The sequence below is a fragment of the Indicator indicator genome, chromosome 20 (genome assembly GCF_027791375.1).
Source record: "Indicator indicator isolate 239-I01 chromosome 20, UM_Iind_1.1, whole genome shotgun sequence".
NCBI lineage: Eukaryota > Metazoa > Chordata > Aves > Piciformes > Indicatoridae > Indicator > Indicator indicator.
Window position 1 is genome coordinate 11,896,249 of NC_072029.1, and position 25,806 is coordinate 11,922,054.

Consider the following 25,806-nt stretch of genomic DNA (forward strand, 5'->3'; position numbering starts at 1 on the left):
AGCCAGAAGATCTCTCCTCAGCCTCCTCTTCTCGAGGCTGAACAACAATTCCAGTTCCCTCAGCTGCTCCTCACCAGACCTGTTCTCCAGGCAGGAGGAGAGCTCCCAAGGGCTTGGGCAGAAGGCAGGAGCTGTACTTACAGAGCAGGCTGGCTTCTGAGAGGACCAGCTGGGATCCCATGCAAGCAGCTCCCTCCCTGAGCCGCTGCCACGGCAGGCTCTGGAGCAGGAGCAGGACGCTCAGCAGGGCTGCTGACAGCTTTGGTTTGTTTGTGTGCTCGTCATCTGCTCTGCAAAGGTCAGCAGGGTCCCACCAGCCAGTCCAGAAGCTGATCTGCCCAGAACAGCACTGCTGGCACCCTAGGGCAGGGGCACAGGCATCCTGCTGTGCTCAGCCCTCCAGGACATCAAACCCATCTGCACCCACCCAGCACCACGAGCACACAGGAGAGCAGAGAGTGAACCCCCAGCAAGGAGCACTCCTCGGAGAGGATTACTGTGACAAAGCCCTTTCCCTGCAGGAGATGCTAATCTTGGTAGGTCACTGACCAGATCTCTAGCTGGAGGTTAAGTATCTTCAAAATAAATGAGCCCAGAGATGTCCCTGGCAGCACCCAGCCAGGCACAGAGAGAGAGAGAGAAGCTTAAGAGCTTCCTTCCCAAAGCTGATCTGAAAGCTCCTTTGTCCAGATCACAGCACTGCTCAGGACCTTAACTGGACACCAACTTTTCTGGGATGGAATCACCACATAGGACCAAAAACGTTTTACCAGTTGGCAGAAGCAGCCATGTCCTGTAACCAGTTCTCAGTGGAAACACTGGAGGGGCACAAAAATTATATGAGGGCTGCAACCCCTCTGCTGTGAGGCCAGGCTGGGACGGTTGTCTCCAGTTCAGCCTGGAGAATAGAAGGCTCCAGGTAGACTTTCTGGCGACCTTTCAGTGTTTCAAGGAGCTGACCAGAAAGCTGGGGACAAACTTCTAAGCAAGGCCTGTTGTGACAGGACATGGGGTGATGGCTTGAACTGAAAGAGGGAGATTCAGACTGGAGAGAAGGAAGAGTTTTGTTGTGCTGGTGGTGAGAGCCTGGCCTGGGTTGCCAGAGAGGTGTGAGATGCTCCATCCCTGGAACCATTGCAGGTCAGGTTGTCTGGGGCTCTGAGCAGCCTGCTCTAGTTGCAGATGTCCCTGCTGACTGCAGGAAGTCAGACTGGAGGGGCTTTAAAGGGCCCTTTGCACCCAGTGCATTCCATGATTCTACAAAATTGGACATTGGAGAGGATGCCTAGAGAAGTTGTGGAGACAACTCAAAAACCATCTGGACAGAGCCTGAGCAGCCTCCTCTGGTTCCCCTGCTTTGAACAAGAGTGTGGGATTTAGGAGCTCAGAGGTCCCTCCCAGCTTCCCCAGCCTTCACAGGCAGTTCAGATGCTGCTTTTGGAGGAAACCTTCCTGTCCTTGCAGAAGAGAAAAGCTGAACCACCAGGAACTAGAAGGTGAACCCAAACCTGCCTGAGATGACTCTAAGCACTTCAATTTGCCACACTGAGGAGCAAATGAAAATCCACCACTAAGCTGGACAGGAGGGAAGAAGCTCAGGAGTCTATGACAGGTCCTCAGGAAACCACAGGGCATGTCAGATGGTGCTGAGAAGTCAAGAAGCATCTCCTGGCTTTCCTCCTCCTGACATCCCCTGCTGTTACATAAGAGGGATGCGAACGCGGCTGGGCGCGGACGGCTGTCAGAGCCAGCAGCTCCTCACCAAGAAGATGCAAAGTCAGAGACTCCAAAGTTCAACCCAAGGGCCACATTTGGCTTTAAATTACAAGAAAATCATCAGGGAAAAACTGATGCAGTTGCTGAAGTTCAGTGTGGGGGCTTCCTCCTAAAGAGGTATCTCCTCTTGCTGGAATCTGCCCTCTGGGAAAGGACCTGGGAAAGGTTGATGATAGCAGTTGGAGGTGTGCCAGGGTGTGCCCAGGTGGCCGAGAAGGCCACCACCATCCTGGTTGGGATCAGGAATGGTGTGGTCAACAGGACCAGGGCAGGGATTGTCCCCCTGGAGTGGGCACTGGTGAAGCCACACCTTGAATTCTGGGGTCAGGTTTGGGTCCGTCACTCCAAGAAGGACATTAAGAAGTTGAAGCAGGTCCAGAGGACAACAAAGCTGGTGAAGGGTCTGGAGAACAGGGCTGGTGAGGAGCAGCTGAGGGACCTGGGGGTGTTGAGCCTGGAGAAAAGGAGGCAGAGGGGAGACCTTCTGGCCCTCTGTAACTCCCTGCAAGGAGGTTGGAGCCAGGTAGGGGTTGGTCTCTTCTCCCAAGGAACAAGTGACAGGACAGGGGGAAAGGGCATCAAGTTGCCCCATGGGACATTTAGGTTGGAAATGAGGAACAATTTCTGCCCCTTGAAGGCTGTCCAGGCCTGGCTCGGGCTGTCCAGGACAGGGTGGAGTCCCCATCCCTGGAGGGGTTTCCAAGCTGTGGAGATGTGGTGCTGAGGGCCATGTTCTGGTGGTGACCTGGCAGTGCTGGGTTCATGGTGGACTCCATGATGTTAAAGGTCTCTTTCAACCCAACCCATTCTGTGATTCTGTTTCTCCAGCACTGGCTGTGTCCATGACAAATGGAAAGCCACAGCCAGACCTGCAGGCAGAGGACACCTCCCACCCTCAGCTCTAATTGTTCTGCAAGCAATGTTTGTCCTCCTGTTCCTGCTTCCCACTGGGAATGGCAGATGCTCAGGAAGTGAGTAATTTGTGATCACATCTCAGATGTTATTGGAGATGTCTCACAGATCACTGACAAGGCAGGGCAGCTTCCACCAGATACCCTCTCTAGATTCCTTCATGCAGAGCCACACTTGAGGCCATTTCTATCACCTGGGGGGAAGAGACCAGCCCCCAGCTGGCTCCAACCTCCTTGCAGGGAGTTGCAGAGGGCCAGCAGGTCTCCCCTTAGCCTCCTTTTCTCCAGGCTCAACAACCCCAGGTCCCTCAGCTGCTCCTCACCAGCCCTGCTCTCCAGACCCTTCATCAGCTTTGTTGCCCTTCTCTGGACCTTCTTCAACTCCTTAATGTCCTTCCTGGAGCAAGAACCAGTGCTCAGGTCTGTGAGTGTGGATGATGAGGAAATGATGACAAGTGAGGACAGTTTTGTCTGAACCATCACCTGCCCTTCCATAAAGTCTCGCGCTGAGCCAAGCTGCTCTGATGTTCCACAAAAGCCTCCTGACCTCCAGAGCATTTGAGAAGCAGCAGCAGAGTCAGGGTGCTGGGATGCTGCACAAGCAAGGAAGCTCCAAAGAGATTTTGTGGTGGACCACAGCCCCTCAGTGCTACCCTGAGCAGGGAGCATGTCCTTTCTGCTGTGCCCACGAGGCAGTGACGCTGCAGTCTGCAGCAGGAGCTGTGACCCAGGCTGCTGTCAGTCCTCATTGCCAGCAGGAGAAGACAATGTCCCCTGAGAGGGCCTGTACCAAATTTAAACAGCTCTGCACTGTCTCGGGTGATGCTGCAGCAAAAACACACCCTGAGAACTTCTTCAGCAGGGCAGGGGGAGAGGCTGGAGCAACATCTCAGACATGGCACATTCAGAGAAGGCCAACATGCTCCAGGTTAACCCAGGGTCACAAAACTGCAGAATGCTTGAAAGCAGAAGCCATTGAGAACAGCAGAAGCAGCAGCAAGGATCCAGCACCAGGATTTGTTCAGTGAAGAGCTTACAGAGATCCCTGAATCCCAACATGGTGAGAGGGGGAAGGGACCTCTGGAGACTATTCAGTCCAACCCCCCCACTAAACCAGGGGCACCCACAGCAGCTTGCCCAGGATCACAATGGACAAGTGGCTTTGGAAGCCTCTCTGGGCAGCCTGCTCCAGGGCTCCAGCACCCTCACACCAAACAAGTTTCTCCTCAACTTCAGATGGAACCTCCTGGCTTCCACTTGGTGTCCCTTGTCCTGTCCCTGGGCACCACTGACAAGAGTCTGGCTTCATCTTCTTGCTCCCACCCTTTATCTCTTGCTGAGTATTGATCAGATCCCCTCTCAAGCTGCTCTTCCCCAGGCTCAGCAGCCCCAGGGCTCTCAGCCTTTCTTCCTCACAGAGATGCTCCAGGCCCCTCAGCAGCTTCCCAGACTCCCCTGGACTCTCTCCAGTAAGTTCCTTGTCTCTTTGAACTAGACCCAGATGTGGCCTCAGTAGGGCAGAACAGAGGGGCAGGAGAAGGATCTGCAGTTGCTGTGCTGGTGACACCTGAGCCCTGACCTTGACACATGCCACAAGATACCTCTAGAGTTTAGGGTGATCTCTGTGGAACTGAGGACCAGGGGACTGATCAGGAGGCTCTTAAAGCTGCTTCTTCAGCTTTAAGATCAGGAGAGAGCCTCAGAGTTCTTCTCACCCCATAGCCCAACCAATGACTGCTCCCTGCATGAAGAACATTTGATGTCCAGGATGTGTCTTCACAGCTGGGTTGAACATCTCACATCCCCCATGGCCTCAGCCTGCTCTTCCATTCGCCTGCTCGACAGACGCTGGGCAGAGCCACCCAGCCAAGGCATCACCAAAAGCAACTGGAGCAGAATAAGTGGCTCTACCTCCTGGCACACAACCCTCCTGCCAGGACATGCCTGCTGCTTCCCTGTGACTAGCTGTGCAACATCTCCTGACTGTGCTCCTGACAACCTCCAAGAGCTTCTCTGGGAGTTCTTCCTTCAGCTGCAATGCAGGCCAGAGGACAACACTCAATGGAAGCACCTCCAGCCCCTGTGGAGTGGGCAGGAGCTCAGGTGTGCTGTTTAAATGTCACCAGCTACAGACAGGGACAAACGGCACAGCCCCTTTGGCATCTTTGTTGGGCCTGGACAAGGGGTGATGGCTTCAGCTAAAAGAGGGAGATTTGGACCAGAGAGAAGGAAGAGATTTTTTAAGTTGAGGGTGGAGAAACCCTGGCCCAAGGTGGCCAGAGAGGTGGGAGATGCCCCATGCCTGGAACCATTGCAGGTCAGGTTGTCTGGGGCTCTGAGCAACCTGCTCCAGTTGCAGATGTCCCTGCTGAGTGCAGGGGGCTGGACTGGAGGAGCTTTGAAGGTCCTTTCAACCATTCCATGGTTCTATCCAAACCAGGTCCATGTAGCACCACACAAAATCAGAAACACAGATGAAGGGGACAAGGCTCTGAAGGCTGCACCTTTTTTGCACAGGTTTCTCCTCCATCTCTAACAGCTTCCTCCCAACCTTCTCTTACACCTCATAAATTCAAAAGCCCCTTTCAGACTCAGGTCCTTCAGGAGCTGTAGATAATCATGTTCCACAAGGTGTGAAGGTTTGAAACTTCTCAAGCTCCAATTCCTTGCTTCTGTTTTTATTATTTCCCTCCTTTTCTGCAGCCTCCCAGCACAGTCCTTAGTGGGAGTCTGGCAATGCCTGCCCCAGACACAGGCACCATTTGCCTTCATTAGTGTGGTGGAGCTTCATCTTCCCAAGGGATTGACCTCATGAGATCCCCAACTGCCACGATGAATTTTAATTCACTGTCCTCTCCTCCCTGATGCTCCTTCCTTCACTTGACTAAAAATAACCAATTCCAGCACATTTTCTTCATTTCCATTTTATCTTCCACCCTGCCAGAGGATGAGTTACAAAATCATTTTGGCTGGAAAAGACCTTTGGGATTGAGTCCAACCATCGACCCAGCACTGCCAGGGCACCATGAAACCATGGTCCTCAGCACCACATCTCCAGGGCTTTGAAATCCCTCCAGAGATGGGGACTCCACCACTGCCCTGGGCAGCCTGGGACAGGCCTTGACAACCATCAAAGGGAAGAAATTGTTCCTCATGTCCAATCTAAACCTCCCGGGCTGCAAATTGAAGCTATTTTCCCTTGTCCTCTTGTTTATTCCTTGGGAGAAGAGACCAACCCCACTGCACTGAGCAGGGATACCTCCGACACTTCCCAACCATGCAGGGAAGGGCAGAACCTCCGAAAGAGTCACCGTGTTGTAAAGGAGAGCAGGTTGTGAGCAGAGGGGATCTGATCAATGTTTACAAATACCTTAAGGGTGGGGGACAAGAGAATGGGGCCAGACTCCTTTCACTGGTGCCCAGTGATAGGACAAGGGGCAGTGGGCACAAACTGGAACACAAGAAGTTCCACCTCAACACAAGGAAGAACTTCTTTGGTGTGAGGGTGCTGGAACCCTGTCCCAGGCTGCCCAGCGCGGTTGTGGAGTCTCCTCCTCTGGAGAGCTTCCAAAGCCACCTGGCCACTGTGATTCTGGGCAAGCTGCTGTGGGTGCCCCTGCTTTAGCAGGGTGTTGGACTGGATGATCTCTAGAGGTCCCCTCCCTCGCCCACCATTCTATGACTCTACTATGATTCTATGCTCAACCACACACTCCCGGTAATTCCATCCCCAGATCTGTCAGGCTGTGATTGCTGCTTAGCTTCCAAATGCTTCATTTCTTCTGACCTACATATTTGAGCACTTTCATCTCTTCCCGAGCTGCAGAGCAGCCATTCGGAAGTGCTGATGGATGCTGTCACCCTGGGAAGATGTCACTACACACATATAAATGTCTCTCTGTACACACACACACACACACACACACACACACACACACGTCCATCCCTTCTCTGCTGCTTCCCCAAGCCCATCTGTGGGCGTGTGGCCACAGAAGCCCCCATCTGCTTGTTCTGCAGCAGCAGAGATGGTGAGAAGGGAGAGAAGGGCTTAAAATAGCCTTGCTTCTTTCCCTTCAGCATTGCAGTCTTGTTTGTTTGGTGCTGAGCTCAGAGCCCAGCCCCAGCCCCTGTTCACTCACATCTCCCTGACCTACTTTCTGCCATCAAAATCCCACGGCAAGCGCGGCTCACGTGAGGAGTCAGAAGCAGTCAGGAGAAATCTCTCTGCCAGAGCTGGAATTGAGGGGTTTTTTATGGCCATTAATTCCAGCTCGTGTCAAACTAATGACACTGAGGGACATCAAAGCATGAAGCCATTTGCATAACACTGGAGGAATCCACAATTCCATCCCTACTTATTCAGGAAGCTTCTGCTTAGCGAATGAGTTAAAAATGAGATGCTGGCTTTGCTCCTTTGAAATCAGCTCAATTTACAGCCCTGGGAAGAGCCAGCCAGTTTTCTAGGAATTAATTCCACATTAAGGAGGTTTTGGGTGGGGTGGGGGTTGGTCTCCTGTTCTAAGGAACAAGGGAAAGGAGAAGAGAAAATGGCCTCAAGCTGTCCCAGGGGAGGTTTAGGTTGGACACGAGGAACAATTTCTGCCCCTTGAGAGTTATCCTCCCTGACTGGGCACTGGTGAGGCCACATCTCAAATCCTGGGGTCAGTGTTGAGTACCACACTCCAAGAAGGACATGGAGGGGCTGGAGCTGGTCCAGAGAAGGGTAACGAAGCTGGTGACAAGCTGAGGAAACTGGGGGTGTTCAGCCTGGAGAAGAGGCTGAGGGGAGACCTTCTGGCTCTCTCCAGCTCCCTGAAAGGAGGCTGGAGCCAGGTGGAGGTTGGTCTCATCCCCAAGGAACAAGTTCATAGGACAAGAGGAAAGGGCCTCAAGTTTCTCCAGGGCAGGTTTAAGTTGGACATAAGGAACAATTTCTTGCCTTTGAGGGTTGTCCAGGCCTGTCCCAGGCTGCACAGGGCAGTGGTGGAGTCCCCATCCCTGGAAGGGTTTCAAAGCCACGAAGATTGTGGTGCTGAGGGCCATGGTTTGGTGGTGACCTGTCAGTCCTGGGATGGACTCCATGAGCTTAAAGGTCTTTCCCAGCCTCAATGATTCTGTGGTTCTATGGTTCAAACAAAACCCCAAACCTCATCAATAGTCTGTTCTCTGTGAAACCAACCAACCACCCAAGACCTACCACATGGAGAAGCCACTTGGGACTGAGCACAGCAGGGGAGGGAAGCAGCTCAGCTCTTTAAAAGGACAGCTGGTGTTGGCTCAGGAGCACCCTGCTCCACACCACAGAGGCAAGATGGAAAGCAAAAAATAAAATAGAGAGCAATTGTCCCTGAGCTCTGCAGGCTGACACTGCCTTGCCTCACCCAGATGGACCTGACAGAGCTGGGGCTCGGGCACCCAGCAGCGCCGCTGCTCCTGCTGCTTGACAGTGAGCAGAGTGGACATCTCCAGGGTGACCAGAAGACTTTCATGGCTGTGAAGCTCCAGCCAGACTGAGAAGGAGTGAATGCACTGCAGGGCATCCCTGCAACCAGGGAATCATCTCTGCAACTAGGGCATCATCTCTGCAGCTGTGATACCATCACTGCAGCCATGGCACCATCTCTGCAGCCAGAGCAGCACTGGCTAAGGGACCTGGGGTTGTTCAGCCTAGTGAAAAGGAGGCTGAGGGGACACCTTCTGGCACTCTACAGCTCCCTGAAAGGTGGCTTTGGGTGGGGGTTGGTTTCTTCTTCCAAGGAACCAGTCACAGGAAAAGAGGAAATGGCCTCTGGTTGCCCCAGGGGAGGTTTATTTTGGACATGGGGAACAATTTCCACCCCTTGAGGGCTTTCAAGGCCTGATCCAGGCTGCTCAGGACAGTGGTGGAATCCCCATCCCTGGAGGGTTTTCAGAGCTGTGGAGATGTGGTGCTGAGGGCCATGGTTTGGTGGTGACCTGGCAGTGCTGGGTAAAGGGTTGGACTAGATGATCCTTTTCTAACCTTTTTGATTGTCTGAACCTGTGTCTGATGTGCACTGACAACCCACACTTGCAGCAGCCACCTGAAAGCACATCTGAGGGCTGCAGAAAGGAGTTGTACTTGTTCAGGCAACAGGCTGCTCCTCACCATGTCAATGAGGTCAGAGTAGAGGATGAGGAGGACCTCCCTTGACCTGCTGGCCATGCTCTTCTTCATGCACCCCATTAAGTGTCCTTTAATCCCACATCCCACTAAATGCCCCACTAATGGTGCCTTGCATGACTTTGAATGTCATCATGCCCAAGGTTGTCTGACCCCTGCCATTCTGACACTCAGGTCACCACATGTCTCCTGGATGCATCCCCAACAATCTCCCAGCCTCCTTTCAGCAGAGCCCTTTCTGATTCCTAAAATTAAAAATAAAACCCCTAAGCCTGGCTTCTGGATTCTTGATCTTCAGCCTCTAACAGCTCATTCTGTTCCTCCAGCAAGATCATTCCCCTTGTGACATTGCCCTGCCACTTGTCACTTGGCCAACTCTTTATTTACCTTTCTGTCACTTCCTTGTCTCTCTAGTTTCTCAAACATTTCCCCTGGCTACAGACAAAAATACTTCACTTTCAGCCAAGTCAACTATTCCAGGCTCTGTCTAGAAAATCTGTTGTGTTCTGTCTCCTCATTTCACAGCAGCTTGGTCTCCAGTGATGCAAGCAGCTTCTCCTTCAAAATGTCACAGCTTGGGAAGGTTGAGGGGCTGAGCAGGGCCTCAGTCTAACAACCAAAGGAACTGACTGCCCCAAAAAGAGAAGAGTCTGCTTTTGGAAGGGTAGTGTTTGGAGTTTCAGGTGGTTTCATGCCATCCTGTCTTCTACTGAATCCACAGGCTCAGATTCAACATGGCTAGGAACCAAGTAACAATTAGAAGTTCCAAATGCCAGTTGCCCACTTCAGTAGCTGAGAGATGAGGAAGATGAGAGAAAGCTCCAGGAATACCTAACAGCAGCCTTCCAGTACCTGAAGGGGGCCTACAAGAAGGCTGCAGAGGGACTGTTTCCAAAGACCTGCAGTGATAGCATGAGGGAGAATGGTTTGAAATTAAAGAAGAGCAGATTTAGATTGGACGTTAGGAACAAGTTCTGTACCATGAGGGTGGAGGAACACTGGAACAGGCTGCCCAGGGAGGTAGTTGAGGCCCCATCCCAGGAGATATTCAAGGTCAGGCTTGGTAAGGCTCTGGGCAACCTGCTCCAGTGGTTGGAGGAGGATGTCCCTGCTCAGTGCAGGGTGATTGGACTAGATGACCTTTGGAGGTCACTTCCAACGCAAACCCTCCTGTGATTCAGACCTTCAGTTAAAAAAGAAACATCTCCAGAAGCTGATCATTGATTCCAGTGACCAGTTACGGGCTTTGTGTTAATTATGGGAGAACTGGTGGCAGCAATTTCTGTCCCTCTCATTCTTCAGGCTGGTGGTGGCACAACTAGCCATGGAAGGTCCTGCTTGTTGAAGGAGCACTTGCTGTTTGCTTGTCCAGATCATGGATCAAGAGATTAAAGAGAACTGCCCCCAGTGCTGAGCCCTGGGGAACACCACTGGTGACGAGTCACCAGCTGGAGTTAACTCCATTCCCCACCACTCTTTGAGCCTGGTCATTAGCTGTTTTTTAACCCAGTGAAGTGCCCACCCATCCAAGCCATGAGTGCCCACTTTCTCCAGGAGGATGCTTTGGAGAATGGTGTTTTATCCCATGGGATGAAGGAAAGGAGGCCCCACACAGTACCATCAAAAGAGATGGAAAACGGAGGAGCATGTTTGTAGGACCAAATCAGATCTGGCACTTTGCACCATTTCCAAGACCAGGGTGAGCCTCACTTCCAGCATTACCCAAAAAGAGAAGAGACTTGGTCAGAGAGGACAAGGCAGAGCTGGAGCTCCCTGGCCAGGAGAGGACAACAGGATCCTGAGCATCCCTCACATCTCACAAGCTGTGGAGTCTTTAATTTCCAACACTCAGCAACTCTTCCAGTAGCTTTGCTGCTCTGCTGCACAAACCCTGAGTATCTGAAGAGCAGAAACACTGCTGAAGAAGTAACTCGGAAATTTATGGGCTGGAGCTGGTAAAGAGCTGCACAAACGGTCCCAAAATAGCAGCAGAGCAGGAGATTGCTGCTGAGCACGCTCACGGTTTCTGGATGTCTCATCAATTATTCATGTGAGTTGGAGCAGAATTAGTTCAAAGCCATTTGCATAGAGAGAGGTTCCATGGGGTTCATCAGGAAGCACCAGCAGCCAGCTTGCTCAGCAGCAAAGCTGCCTCTCCATTCCCTTGCCCATTCAAAGCCACACTTGCTCCAAGGTGGAGCTTTGCCCTCAGTGCCAAAGAAGACTCAATGATCCTGGAGGTCCTTTCCACCCCAAACTATTCTATGATTCTATCTCAGATTCACGGGATGCATTGGGCTGGACATCAGAAGGAAGTTCTTTACAAGGAGAGTGGTGAAACACTGGAACAGATTGTCTGGAGATGTGGTTAATGCCCCATCCCTGGAGATATTCAAGGTCATACTTGATATGGCCCTGGGCAGCCTGATTTAGTTGGAGGTGTCCCTGCTGACTGTAGGGGGGGTCGGACAAGATGAGCTTTGAGGGTCCCTTCCAACCCAATCTGAACTTGCTGAGCCCTCAATCTCACTGTCTCTGTCACTGATGAAGACATTGACCAGCTCTGTTCTTAGTACCAACCCCTGAGAAACACCACTTGTCACTGGTTTCCATCTGGCCATCAGCCTGTTGAGCACAACTCTCCTTGGCCGTTCCCTTAGCTACTCCAAGCCACATTTTGCCCTCCCTACCAAAGAAGGTTGGATCCAGTGATCCTGGAGGTCTTTTGCAACCCGACCGACACCCCGACTCCCTCTCCCCTTGCCCGTCCTCCCTGTTCCCAGCTCCGTTTCGTAACGAGAAGATTTTCCCTCTTGCAGAGAAGGTTCAGATTAATCCAAGATGACCCCTGGTGCCAGCCAGCCCCAGCAGAGCGGGAAGGCAGTGCTGCCGACAGCTGGGGCGCAGCTAGCAGAGCTCAAATGCACAAAATAATCAGCCTGACCCTATTTGCAGTGATGGGACCCAAATGGAAGGGGATTAAAGAGCTAAGGCCTCCCAGCGAGCTCCAGGATTAGGGAAGGTTCCTAACCCCAGGGTCACATTTAGCCTGGGTCACACCAGCTCCCAGAGCCCCCCTGTAGCCTTGCTCATGGGTCCTGCTGCATGGTTCTGTAAGCAGGACAAAGCCCTGGAGACTGCAAACAGCCTCCAGCGTCAGAATGAGGAGAAGAGGGGGAAAAAAGGCAGAGGGGGTAATGAGAGCCCCCATGGAAAGGAGAGGGCAGCCTGGAGCAGTGAGCATAGGAGCTGGGCCAGGGTCTCAGCACCCTCAGTGTAAAACAGGTGAAGGATCTGGAGAACAGGGTTGGTGAGGAGCAGCTGAGGGATTGCTAGCAAGGAGAAAAGGAGGCTGAAGGAGACCTTCTGGCTCTTTCCACCTTCCTGAAAGAAGGCTGGAGCCCGGTGGGGGTTGGTCTCTTCTCCAATGGAACAAGGGACAGACTTTTGAGCAGAGCCTGTTGTGACAGAACAAGGGCTGGTGGTTTGAAACTAAAAGAGGGAGATTCAGACTAGAGAGAAGGAAGAGATTTTTGATGCTGAGGGTGGTGAGAGCCTATCCCAGGTTGCCCAGAGAGGTGGGAGATGCTCCATCCCTGGAACCATCGCAGGTCAGGTTGGTTGGGGCTCTGAGCAGCCTGCTCTAGTTTTAGATGTCCCTGCTGACTGCAGGGGGTTTGGACTAGAGGAGCTTTGAAGGTCCCTTCCCACCCAAACCATTCCACAACTTCAAGATCCTTTTTTGACTCATCTCAGAAGTGGATATCAACCCTCTCAGTGCCATCCTGGTGTCCTCAGCCTCACAGGGAGCTGCATGGGAATAGGTTCCTCTCCATCCTGGGGAGCATTTCACACCGCAGCTCCAGTGGCCCCTCCATGCTCCACTTTCTTCCAAACACCAGAGCTGGTTACACAACCCCTAAGCTGATTTGGTACCAGCAGCAAACAAGACTCCAGGCAGGGAAGAAAAGCTTCTTGAGCATGGCACTGAGCATATGGGACAGAGGGGCTGATTTATGTCCAAATAGACTCATCTTGAGCATCTCATCAGCATCTCCACTCATCAGCCTAAGGTTTATCTTATTTACACTTCTTTACCCTTAAGTATCAGTGAGTACCCGTCAGGGGCCACCTCCAAACTTGCTATGAGACGTAGCATAGAATCAGAATTATTTGGGTTGGAAGAGCCCTGTAAGATCCTTGAGTCCAATCATCAACTCAACACCACCATGGCCATTAAACCATGTCCCAAAGTGCCATGGCCACAGGGTTCTTGAACACCTACAGGGTTGGTTCCAACTCTGCTGCCATGGGCAGGGACACCCTCTACAAGACCAGGTTGCTCAAGGGCCCATCTAACCTGGCTTGGAACACTGCCAGGCTTGCACCCTCCACAGCTTCTCTGGGTACCTGTTCCAGTGCCTCACCACCCTCATGGGGAAGAATTTATTCCTCATGTCTCATCTCAATCCAGCTTTTTCCAGTTTGAATCCATCACCCCTTGTCCTGTCACTCCATGCCTTTGTACAAAGTCCCATGCCAGCTCCTGGAAGGCTACTCTAAGGTCTTCCTGGAGCCATCTCTTCTCCAGGCTGAACAGCCCCAAATCTCTCAGCCTGGCCTCGCAGCAGAGAGGTCCCAGCCCCTGATCACTGCTTTATAAACTGCTGGTGTGGAGCTCACAAGGTCAGATGGTTGCCGACTGCTGCTCAACTCCATTCCCAGCCCCAGAAAGCCACAAAGATTCTTGGATTGAAGGACCCCACCTCCTTCAGAGCCTTCATCCTCCACACTCACCTTTAAGGAGTCAGGGGGCAGCTGCACACCCCAGCAGTGCCTCTGCCTCCAACCTAAATCCTCATCAGGAGTCACAAAGGATGTGGGGCACAACACCCCCCAACCCCTGCCCCCCGCTTCATCCAGATGTCCACCTTCCCTTTCCCACATCCATCTTGGAACTGAAAATTGTCACCCCAGAAGATCAAACAGACACAGACATAAAAAGCCCTTAGTCATGCCTGTCTTGAAGAACCTACCAAGCCTCCTGCATTATTCAACCTGCTGCTTTTTTCAGACTGGAGCAACAGCAGCACAAAGCCTCCCGAGAAAGGCAGCTGGACACAGACCAGTGGTGAGAGCCCAACCAGCCCTCCCTAAGCCCAGGAAGTAGAAAGGTCTCTCAAAATAGAAACTTGCACTGAAAAGGGAGCAGGCAGGTCAGATGAAAAGGAGCTTTAAGTGGAAAAGCCCCTTCCAGTGTCCTGGTTACAAAATGGTAACCATAAGGAATGGCTTTGTCAGGGGGCTGTAAACCTACAACTGCAGGAGGGCTCATGGAGTCCAACCCCTCTCTAACTCCACCAAGGCTGCTGCTAACTTATGTCCCTCAGCACCACATCTCTGTGGCTTTGAAACACCTCCAGGGATGGGGATTCAATCACCACCTTGGGCACTCTTGGCTAATATTTGAGAATCATTTCAGTGAAGAAATTTCTTCTAATATCCAACAACACCTCCCCTGGGGCAACTTGAGGCCATCTCCTCTTGTCTTGTCACTTGTTCCAGGGGAGAAGAGACCAACCCCCACCTGGCTCCAACCTCCTTGCAGGGAGTTGCAGAGGGCCAGAAGGTCTCCCCTCAGCCTCCTTTTCTCCAGGCTCAACAACCCCAGACCCCTCAGCTGCTCCTCTCTAGCCCTGTTCTCCAGACCCAGTTTTGTTGCCCTTATCTGGACCTTCTTCAGCCCTTCAATGTCCTTCTTGGAGTGAGGGGCCCAAAACTGACCCCAGAATTCAAGGTGTGGCTTCCCCAGTGCCCACTCCAGGGGACAATTCCTGCCCTGGTCCTGCTGGCCACACCATTGCTGATCCAAGCCAGGGTGCTGGTGGCCTTCCTGGCCACCGGGGCATACAATAGCTCATCTCCAACTGCTGTCATCAACCCCCCCCAGGTTCTTTCCCAGAGGGTAGTTTACAGCCACCCTGCCCCCAGCCTGGATCCAAGAGCAGAGCCTGGTTGAACCTCATGCCATTGGCCTCACCCATTGCTTCAGCCTGCCCAGGAACCAGTTTTGCACAGTTTGTTTGTTTGTTTTTTTGGTTTGGTTTTTGCTTTGGTTTTGTTGTTTCTTTGTTTTCAGCTTTGTGCACTCACAGCTTTTTCAGCAGCAAAAGAGAGTTAGATGATAAACAGCAAAGGCTGAACCTCAGCTGTGGTGACAGTTAAAAGCTCCACTGTCTTCATCATCTACTGAGAAACATGAAGTGTAGGTGACTGTCCCCACAGACACCTCAGTCTTCTGCCCGTTCTCACCAACTCAGCCCTCTTAACCCACAGCTGCCACAAGCACCGAGCACCATTTAGGAGCTGGCTGAACATTCCAGGTACCTTGTAGGTCCAACACAGCAGGGAGCATCCATCTCCTCTAGCCACACTTCACTTCCGATTCCACGGTGGGAAGAAATTTTCCTTCCAGTTCTGCCCACCCCACTCCCCCAACAACAGCAAAAGGGTCAATTTCCCTTTTAATCCCAGCATGGTGGGGTTGGAAGGGACCTCTGGAGATCATCCAGTCCAACCCCCTGCTAAAGCAGAGGCGCCTACAGCAGCTTCCCAGGATCACAATGACCAGGTGGCTTTGGAATCTCTCCAGAGAAGGAAACCACACAGCCTCTCTGGGCAGCCTGCTCCAGGGCTCCCACACCCTCACACCAAACAGGTTTCTCCTCATCTTCAGATGGAACCTCCTGGCTTCCACTTTTTGCCCCTTGCCCTTTGTCCTGTCACAGGGCACCACTGACAAGAGTCTGACCCCATCCTCTTGCCCCTCACCCTTTATCTCTTGCTGAGCATTGATCAGATCCCCTCTCAGGCTGCTCTTCTCCAGGCTCAGCAGCCCCAGGGCTCTCAGCCCTTCCTCCTGACAGAGATGTTCCAGGCCCCTCAGCCTCCCCTGGACTCTCTCCAGTAGTTTCCTGCCTCTTCATTGCTGGCTCATGGGCAACTTGTCCACCAAGTTCATGCAAAGAAGTTCATGCATTGACTGTAACTGACCCCATTCTTGATGGCCCTGTTCCCAGCTGCTCCAGACGAAGGCATTTGCCTCCTTTAGAAAGCCACCAGAAGGGTTAACCCAGCACATGCAGCTCTCTGCAGATGTTAAGTCTGACCAAGCAGCAGAAGCCAAGAAGATTCTCACCACAGGACAAGCATTGAGAGGTTAGTTTCAGATGTTTATTAGGGTGGTTTATTCCACAGAGGTACACAGCTTCACATCATACAGAGCTTTGGAAGCAGCATTGAAAACCAGAAGTGGCAACAGAGAAGGTTGTGAGCACAAGAGAGTTCTTAGCATGAAGGGTTCATCTCACCTCCAAGGACTGGAGAAGAGCCTGGGCGACAGGAAAATTCACCAGAGGAGCACAGTAGGTAGCTACCTGGCTTTCTGAACAGACAAACTGCAAATGGTACACACACTCCTCCTGCACATCCGTTCACTGCACTGAGTTCTCAGCAAGAGAGAAGGACATTTCGTGGGTGGACAGAAGATACATGGCTCAGCATTGACCCTCCAACATCCCCACCTCTCCCAAAATACTCAGGCCCCCAGCATAGGCACATTGTGCTTCTGCCCCAGCAAAAGCCAAGGTGGAACATGGCAGAGTTTTTGCTAAGAGCCCTACAAGGAAGAACCACCACAAACACTCAGGAGCAGCATCTCACCTGCTCCATCCATCCACATCCACATTCAGGTCTACAAACCCAATAGCAATTGAAATAAACAGAGACAAAAATATAGGGGGGCGGGGGGGGCGTGTGGAAAAAAGTGTTGGTGTCATGGGATGAAGTATTCATGTTAGCAGCTGGGACAGCAACAGAAGCCTGGGGGTGTCCCTGTCTGCAGCTGCCATCATTGCTTTGGTCAGCCTGGGGAGGTGACAAGTGCCCCCCCCTCCACCCTCCCACCCCTCCCAATGTCACTGCACAGGGATAGGGGGTCCCACGACAGGCAGATGCCTCCACAGCTCTACTGCAGAGCGAGATGACCCCACCAGCAGCTGCAAGTTCCAGCAGCAACTGCTGCAAGTGCCAGCAGCTCCCCTCAGGCCACTACTTGGAAGCATTATTGCATTTTGGTAAGATAAAGCAGCTGTGGGAGGAGGGAAGAAGGTTCCTCGGAACCCTTCTGTTCTTCAAGCTGGAAACTTCCCTCTGTAACTCATTTTCTTTGTATTTCTAGGGCACAAATAGCTAAGCCCACTTAAGGCAAAAGGTGAGAGAAGAATGGCTTGTGGAACCAAGTTCAAGTTCCTCCAGAGCAGCTGTGATGCTGCCTTGCTCCAAAATCAACCACAGGAAACAAAAGCTACAAAGAGATCTTTCAAAACAAAGCCAAGAAGACAACCATCTCCTTTTATGGCAACAGACACCAAAAATCCCCCCAGGAAGAAAGCACTTGATGACAACAAGGAGGACCAAAGGCTTCTCCTTGCAGCACACACCACCGTTCTCCTCTCACTTCTTGGTGTGAGTGAGCAGTGAAGCTGATGTGTGAGAGAAATGGTGTTTGGATGGCCCACAGATGTGTGGCAGTAGGGCTTCCACCACTCCCAAAATGGCACTGGTGAGACTTAGGAGACTTGTAAAAGTGGAGGCTGGTGGCTGCATAGAATCATGGAATGGTTTGGGTTGAAAGCGACCTTAAAGATATCTAGTTCGAAACACCTGCCATGGGCAGGGACACCTCCTACTGGACCAGGCTGCTCAAGGAGCCATAAAAAGCTTTAGGTTGGAAGGCACCTTTGAAGGTCATCTAGTCCAACCTCCCTGCCATGAGCAGGGACATCTTCAGCTACAGCAGGTTGCTCAAATGCTGCCACATACCATGATTCCCACTAAAGCCAGCCAGCCAGAGGACAATCTGTCCCAGCTGTACTTCATAGACTCATAGAATAGATTAGGTTGGAAAGGACCTTAAAGATCATCTAGTTCCAACCCCCCTGCCATGGGCAGGGACACCTCCCACCAGCCCAGGTTGCTCATGGTCCAATCCAAACTCAGTCTTCAACACCTCCAGGGAGAAGGCATCCACAACCTCCCTGGGCAACCTGTTTCAGTGTCTCACCACGCACACTGTCAAGAATTTCTTCCTAATCTCCAGTCTAATCTGCCCTCCCAGTGACCAGCACTGATCTAGACCATGGGGAAACACTTGGGCTTGTGCTTGTGGTCAGCAACTGCTCTCCTTTGCTGATTTTCAGCAGCTGTGTGGTGGCTCTGCCAGGTTGGCACATGGATGTGCAAGGGAAGAGCTTGGCTTTGGCAGGAGTGGGCCCGCAGGCACCAAGATCTTCTCAGAAATGCCAGCTCTCCACCCTGGAGAAGTCAATGGTGTTACACATTCAGAAATTGGCACTACAAGGATTTTGGCTACTAACAAGGCTTGGAAGGATGGGAAGAGCAATGGGTTGTCACCAAAGCAGAGGACAAAAGCCTCAGGTCCTGCTGACACACAGCTCAGTGCAGCAGCTCTGGACAGTGTCACCCTGGGTGGGGAGCATGTGAAGGCTCAGATGAAAAAAATCAACCTGTCCAGACCTGAGGGAGATCTTCAGAGAAAACCTTCTGGTGGCATTGACTCTTCCAGCCAATCATTAGCAGCTGAGCAGTGTGATGTACTCAGGGGTACTAGCAGGGTACTAGGAGTATTTAGCTGCAAGCTACTCTCTTCACAGGCTACAAATGGCATTTTTGGCAGGTAAGAGTATGATGGATTTGGGCAGTCTGGAGAATCAGGTCCTAACCTTAGCTTGGATTTGGGGTCAAATAAATCCTGTGCTTGTTGGACCAGGTGTTGGAGGCAAAGCTCCACTGGCTCCACCACGCAATTCCCCTCAAAGAACACATCCATTCCCCTACAGCTCCCTGGGCTGAGCTGAGCTTGCTGTGAAATCTCTGTGGACTCCTTCTTTTTGATTTCATCTGCTGAATGGTACTAACCTTTGTGTTTGCAAAGCTGCCCAGCTCTCTGCCAGCTCTCTAGGAGGGGAGAAACAGGTCCTCCTGACCCCTGCCTGTGGGTCTGGAGAGAGAAGGAGTAGCAATAGACTTGCTGAACCTCCTGTAGCTCTGTTTAAGATTAAACCAGGCCATTTTGGGTGCTGCTGGAAACTGCTAGAATGATTTCAGGGTGGACTTCACAATGTAAGTCTTTTGTTTCTCTCTGTTTTCACAGCAGGTAAGAGTCATGGCCAAAACCAAGCTAGATTCATAGACTTGTTTGGGTTAGAAGGGACCTTAAATATCAGCTAGTTCCAACCCCCCCTGCCAGGGACACCTTCCACTAGACCAGGTTGCTCGAGGCTTCACCCAACCTGGCGTTGAACATCTCCAACGTTATGAAGTTAAAGCAAGGCCATTTTTTGTTCTTGCTTCCAAGGCTTGCAGGAAGCAGCAGGAGAGCAAAGCAGCTTCCTGAGGTAGGATTTTGGGGGTGGTCTCATTTTCCTTTATACTCTTAGGTGATGGCAAATGCCTGAAGCCCACAGTTCACCCCTCACAAACCAGAGCCAACCTGCTCCTACCTCAGTAACCATGCTTCTTCCTAACCTGCTTCTCTGTCTAGGAAGTGCTAGGATGGGAAAAGGCCTCTTTGGAAGAAGACGAGGTCATTTGGGATAAAAACCTGGCATGAGAAGGTTTCAAAGCAGCCAGGGGTAAAGCAGGACATCTCAGCATCACCCGAAAGGGCTGTGGTGAGGATGGGGAGGAAGGAAGGGAAGGGAAGGGAGCTGCAGTCATGGTGGGCCCATCTGCTCTGAAAGTGCAACTCAACATTTCACCCCAAACCCTCTGTTGTTGAAGCACCCATGAGAAAAAAAAAACAACCAACCAGGATGGAACCAAAATTTCAAGATGGAAAATGGAGCCACTGGTTGTGATTTCAAACAAACCAGTGGAGAGTGCTGAAATGGTGCAGGTCAAACCCAGGTTTGTGCTTACACAAAGGAAGGAAGGTTTCAACAAGCACTGCAGAGCAGAGAGGGAGGAGGAGGAGGAAGGCTGCTCGGCCGCCAGCACAGCTACCCTTTGGTGTCTTCTACACCGAAAGTCCAAGGATGGAAAGCAAGAGCTCTGTAAAATGCTGAAGATTTTAGAAGTGTAATGGCAGGTAGAAAAGTACACTGGTCTTGTGTCAGTGGCAGCCCCAGTGTTAGGAGACAGTCTAGGCTTCTAGGAGGAGAAAATAGAAGAGAGGGAAAGAAGAAGGAGAGGGAAAGGGGATGGGGAAAGGGGCAGAGAAGCGCAAGTCATTAGTAAACATCAACAGTTAGGTAGCACAACAAGCAACATCTCATCCAGTGCAGCCAGGAGATTTGCCAGAAGCCAGATTAGAGCCACACGGAATTTGGCTTTTAGGAGGGGCTGAAAATCCATCAGCAGTCATGGCAGGGCATGACATGGGGCCAGGAGTGAAACCCAGCTCTGGTGGATCAAGATTAGTGACAGGAAGCTGAGGGTGCTGCTTCAAAAGTACAATTTGCACTGCAAGCAGTGACCAGGGTATTTCTGTGACCCAAACTCAGGTGACAGAACGGAAAAACAGGCTGGCTGGAGGGGAATTCCAGCTAGGGAAAGCATGGTGATGCCTTCCTCAGTCACTTCTCTTCCAGCAAGTTCATAGAATCATAAAATCATAGAATCATAAAAATCTAGAGTCATAAAATTGCACAATCACAGAATCAGAATCGTTTGGGTTGGAAAAGCCCTCTAAGATCATTGAGTCCAACCATCAACCTAAGGCCACCATGGCCATCAAACCATGAAAAGGATGGTGGAACAAAAAGTGACCAAACGAAACCACAGGACCATCCTTTTGCTGGATTTCATTTCAGATTTTTTTTTTTTTTTTTTTTTTAGAACACAGAATTCCTTTAAACTCCAGGCAAATATCCTGCGATCAGGAGTTGCAAACCTTGCACTGTTTGAAAATTACACCCAGCTTTTTATTTTCATTGAATTCATGGAATGGTTTGGGTGGGAAGGGACCTTTCAAGGTCATCTAGTCCCCCAGTCAGCAGGGACATCTGCAACTAGAGCAGGTTGCTCAGACCCCCAAACAACCTGATTTGCAATGCCTCCAAGGATGGGGCATCTCCCACCTCTCTGGGAATCCTGGGACAGGCTCTCACTATCCTCAGTGTCAAACATTTCTTGCTTCTCTCCAGTCTGAATCTCCCTCTTTGAGTTCAAACCATCTCCCCTTGTCCTGTCACAAAAGGCCCTGCTCAAAAGTCTGTCCCCAGCTTTCTGGTCAGCCCCTTGAAGCACTGCAAGGCCACCAGAAGGTCTCCCTTCTCTCGACTCTAAACCTCCGTTTTTCAGTCTCAAACCATGGCAGCTTTCACCTTGCTGTGGGAGCTTTCCAGGCACTCCGCAGCCGTGGCACAGTGCAGCTCAGCAGTTCCCTGCCCAGCTCCCCAGCAGTGGTTCTGAGCTGCTCATTTGCCCCCAGCCTGCCTGATCCACTCGAGCTGCAGCAGATGTGCAGGGCTTCCCCAGCGCGCACCCACGCTCGCCTATTTCTCCTTATAAGGAAGAGCAGCTGGAGCAGAGCTGCAGGCTGGGTCCTTAGTGCTCAAAGCAAAGCTCAAAAAGCAGCCAACAGCCCAAAAACACCACACAGGGCTCAGCATAGCCAGGAACAGACCCTGCCAGTTGCCCCCGTGCAGGCTTCTCAGCCTCACAGCCACCGTTTTGGAGCTGTGAGTCAGCAGCCAACGGAAAGTCAGCTGGTGGCATTCTTGCTTCCCAGCATCAAATGCTGAGCTCCATGCCCCCTGCCTGGATGGTCTGGATGCTTCAGTGCTCTAATTAAAATAGCCCAACAGCTAATTGGGGGGGAGCGGGGGCAGCATCCTGTGGGTCAGGCTGTGCTGTCCAAGAAGGACACTGAGGGGCTGGAGTGGGTCCACAGAAGGGCAACAAAACTGGTGAAGGGTCTGGAGAACAGGGCTGGTGAGGAGCAGCTGAGGGACCTGGGGGTGTTGAGCCTGGAGAAAAGGGAGACCTGCTGGCTCTCTGCACTCCCCTGCAAGGAGGCTGGAGCCAGGTGGGGGTTGGTCTCTTCTTCTAAGGAACAAGTGACAGGACAGGGGGAAAGGGCCTCAAGCTGCTCCAGGGGAGGTTTAGGTCAGACATTGGAAGAAACTTCTTCACTGAAAGGGTTGTCTAGGCCTGGCCCAGGCTGCACAGGACAGTCCCCACCCCTGGAGGGGTTTCAAAGCCATGGAGGTGTGGTGCTGAGGCCCATGGTTTAGTGGTGACCTGGCAGCTGGACTCCATGTGCTTCAAGGTCTCCTCCAACTCAAAGGAATCCATAATTCTATTCCATGACTCCATAACACACTTTTGCCCCCACATTACATTACTTCTGGGTTCATTCCACCTCCTACATTTACAGCATTTCACAAAATCACAGAACTGAAGCTGGAAAAGACCTTCAAGATCATTAAGTCCAAGCACTTGGCAGCAGGGCATCCTCTGAGGAGGCAGCAGACGGCTGCCAAAGCAGCACTAAGGTTTCAGAGCTGCCTCATTCCAAGCCCTACACACACAGAGCCCAGATGTCTGCAGATAACATGACAGGCAAGAAAACATTGGCAGCCACCCTGTTTGATTTGAGAGCTGAAAAACCACACAGCAAAGCTTCCTGTGATCCAGACCACAGCAAGAAGCAGACCCTGGTACTATCAAAGAGCTTCACCACCTCTTTCGCCAGTGCTTCCCCTCCTGAAGTCCATTTCAGAACCCATCTCAAACACAGCTCTGCCTTTGAAAGCTCCCCTGTAGCTCTTAACACTGCTTTTTGTAGCAAAAAGCTGCTTTCCTCCAGCATCCCCTTCCTTAATCCTCTCTCAGTTGCTCTGCTCCTCACCTCTGCACTGGGCTGGCATTGCACATCCAGAAGAATCCATCTCATCTTGATAAAGAGGCAGATTAGGGACCAGATGCAGCTGGCTCAGGGCCAGGGACACAGTGATTTAGGCAAACCCACCTGGGAGATGTAGAACCAGGCACTACTGGAGTCCATCACCTAGGCTGGAACAACTCAGCTGTGTTTCTGCAGAGCATCAGCACTGTAACCCCCTCCATTACCTGATCCAAGATCAGCATCTGTCCCTCCTCACTATCTCATGGAAGTTTCTAGTCTCCCACAAAGACAGGGGTGGGGGGAAAGAGCCCAGGAAGCAGTTGTGCCACATAAATCCTCTGTTAGCCTGGAACACCTAATTAACTTGATGCCTGTGACTCTTCATCCTTTGACATGCTGCTTCTGCCACTTTGATGTCACTTTTAGACAGCCTGTCAGAAGAAAGCAGGCCATCCCAACTCTACCCCACAAAGATGGAGTGTATTCATGAATTCAAAAGCTTCAGACACATTAAAGCATCTTTGATCAAAGCTTTAGCAGTTAGTGTGTGAGGAGCTAAAGCTTCATAAAGCCAGGATGAGGTAAATAACGAGAAATGTTTTAAACACAGTTCAGAAGTTCAATTAAAAGAGCCCAGTGCAGTTAATTAGTCATACCTGGAGTCCTCAGCAATCTGATTTTGTTTCTATCTCCTTTTAGGTAAATGGGTTATAAAATAAAAGAGAAGAAGTGTCCTTGGGAAGGTTCAGCACAGTCTTAATTTCAGCTTTACACTAAATTGTAACAGCCTCATTAGAGCCCTTTTGACCAGACTGACAATGGCAAATTCTGTACAAAGATCCTTCTGTATGTTCCTGTCATAGAACGTGGAATGGTCTGGGTGGGAAGAGACCTTCAGAACTCCTGCAGTCCAACCTCTCCACAGTCAGCAGGGACACCTGCAACTGGAGCACGTTGCTCAGAGCCCCAAACAACCTGACCTGCAGTGGTTCCAGGGATGGGGCATCTCCCACCTCTCTGGCCAACCTGGGCCAAGCTCTCACCACCCTCAGTGTGTGTCGGGTTACAGCCATCCTGGATGGGGCTGAAAGAACCCAGACCCCAGGTGGACAAAAGAAACTTAATCCAGGTGGGACTTGGCTCCTCCCCTGCCGGGAGAAGGGGTCCCCTGACTCAAAGGTGGTCTATTCCACTCTCCCTTGTGCCCAGCAAGCCTATCAAAAGGGCAGGCAGCTCGCTGCTTGCTCTCTTTCCTGCCTCGTTTGCTCAAAAGAGCACCGCTGCTGCCGCTGCCTCCTGCGCTGACCGCGGGGCCGGGGTCTACTTCTTCCAACTGAATCCACCCCCATCCAGGGACACACAAGGCCACCCAGGCTGGGTTTTGTATATTTTCCCATGTTACCCTCATCCCTCACCTTTGTGAACCCTCTCTGTTACTGCTATATATATATATACACACACACACACATATATATTTATCTTTTTTTTGGTTAAAAAAAAAATTACCTCTTCTACTTCCAAACTGATTCCAGACTATTTCTTTCAATAATTTACTTCTCCTCTCCCCTGTCCTTTTTTTTTCTTTCCTCCCCCTCCACCTTGCTGGGAGAAAGGGATGGGGGGTGGGAAGCAATCTCAATTTGTTATCATTTGAGCTCCTAAACTCCAGTCAGAGCTCAAACCACTACACAGTGTCACAGATTTCTTCTTTAATTGGCATTAAACAGAACTGCTCAAGGAAGGTTCACTGCAACCTATCTCAGGCTGGTTGGAATGATGAAGCATTCCCCAGACCCCTCACAACTGGAGATATCCATCCACTGAAGTCCCAACAAGTTTCTTGCAGCCAAAGCTGTTTGAAAACAGGCTCAGAAGAACTCAGTCTCAGCTTTGCCATGGCCAAAGCAAACATGAGGAGGTATTTACTGAAAAAGGGTAGTTTGGGGTGGAAGGAGAAGTTACAGAAGAAACCAAACAGTGCAATTTCAGCAGCAGCTACAAGTAGTGAATGAAAAACCTGCATGAAAGGACAGTGTGCTCAGAGCAAAAATGTCACTGTCCACTTCACAGGGGACAGGAAAAGCTGTACTTACAGGGCAGAGTTCAGCTATGAGTATTCTTGAGTCACTGGGAAGCCATTTAGTTATCAGTACCCTAGATACTGCCTTCCCAACACTGCCCATGCATCAGTACACAAGGTCTTCAGAACAAGACTTTAGGCAAATAAGCAACTGCAACACCCAAGAGAGAATGAAGGTCTATTTGTTTCATAGTCTTTGAAGACATCATTAAAAAAAAAAACACAAACAGCACAACAAAACAACCCCCTATGAAGAGATAAGACTCAAAAAGATGATGCATTGGTCACAATGAAGCTTTACTCCTCCAAAAACAAATAAAGAAGGTGACATGTTTCCTTCAGCCATGAAGGACATACCTGTGCGGTGATCTTCTATTCCATGGTCACCATTTTCTACAACTGTTGGCCCAGAAGCTGAAGTATCTGCAAGAAATCAAAGGAAATGTTAGTGCTGGATGAAGCTGATAACCTTAAAGGTCTTTTCCAATCAGATTTTGATGACTCTAAGTTAATCCAAGAATGAAGGACACCACTGTAAGGACAACAGTGTCACCTCACCGTAAGGACAGTGGTGTCACCTTGCCAAACACAGATAAAGGTTTGGGGTTTTTTTCCCACCAGGAATTATTTGTGCAATGAGTTGAGGCATCCACAGTGAGTCAGTGCAAAACAGAATCCATGAGGAAGAGCTTTTCAATCACAGATCTAGTCCCATGAAGGAGATTCAAGGAGTAACACCCTGAAGCTTCTTTATCTGTTCACAACAGAGCAAGAGGAAAAGTCTTCCCAGTTCCTTCAGAGGAGTTTGACACAAATTCAACATGAACTTGCCAGGCAGCTTAGGGAAAAACACAAACCCCACACCTACATCTTCTACAAGGAGCTGAAAATACTCCAGGGATGCCTGGCCCTGTTTCTAGCAGTGAGACCCAGCAGCTCCTCCTGCTGTCAGCCTTCACCAGCT

At 51.1% G+C, this 25,806-nt stretch overlaps 1 protein-coding gene across 1 annotated transcript in view; it reads right to left on the reverse strand.

Moving 5' to 3' along the window:
* The window catches only part of MAP4 (microtubule associated protein 4), a 116,362-nt gene that overhangs the window by 65,957 nt on the left and 24,599 nt on the right, over positions 1 to 25,806 (reverse strand). Inside the window, exon 3 of the mRNA XM_054389975.1 lies at positions 25,200 to 25,265. Coding sequence (XP_054245950.1) covers positions 25,200 to 25,265 — 66 coding nt within the window. The remainder of the gene's footprint in view (positions 1 to 25,199; positions 25,266 to 25,806) is intronic.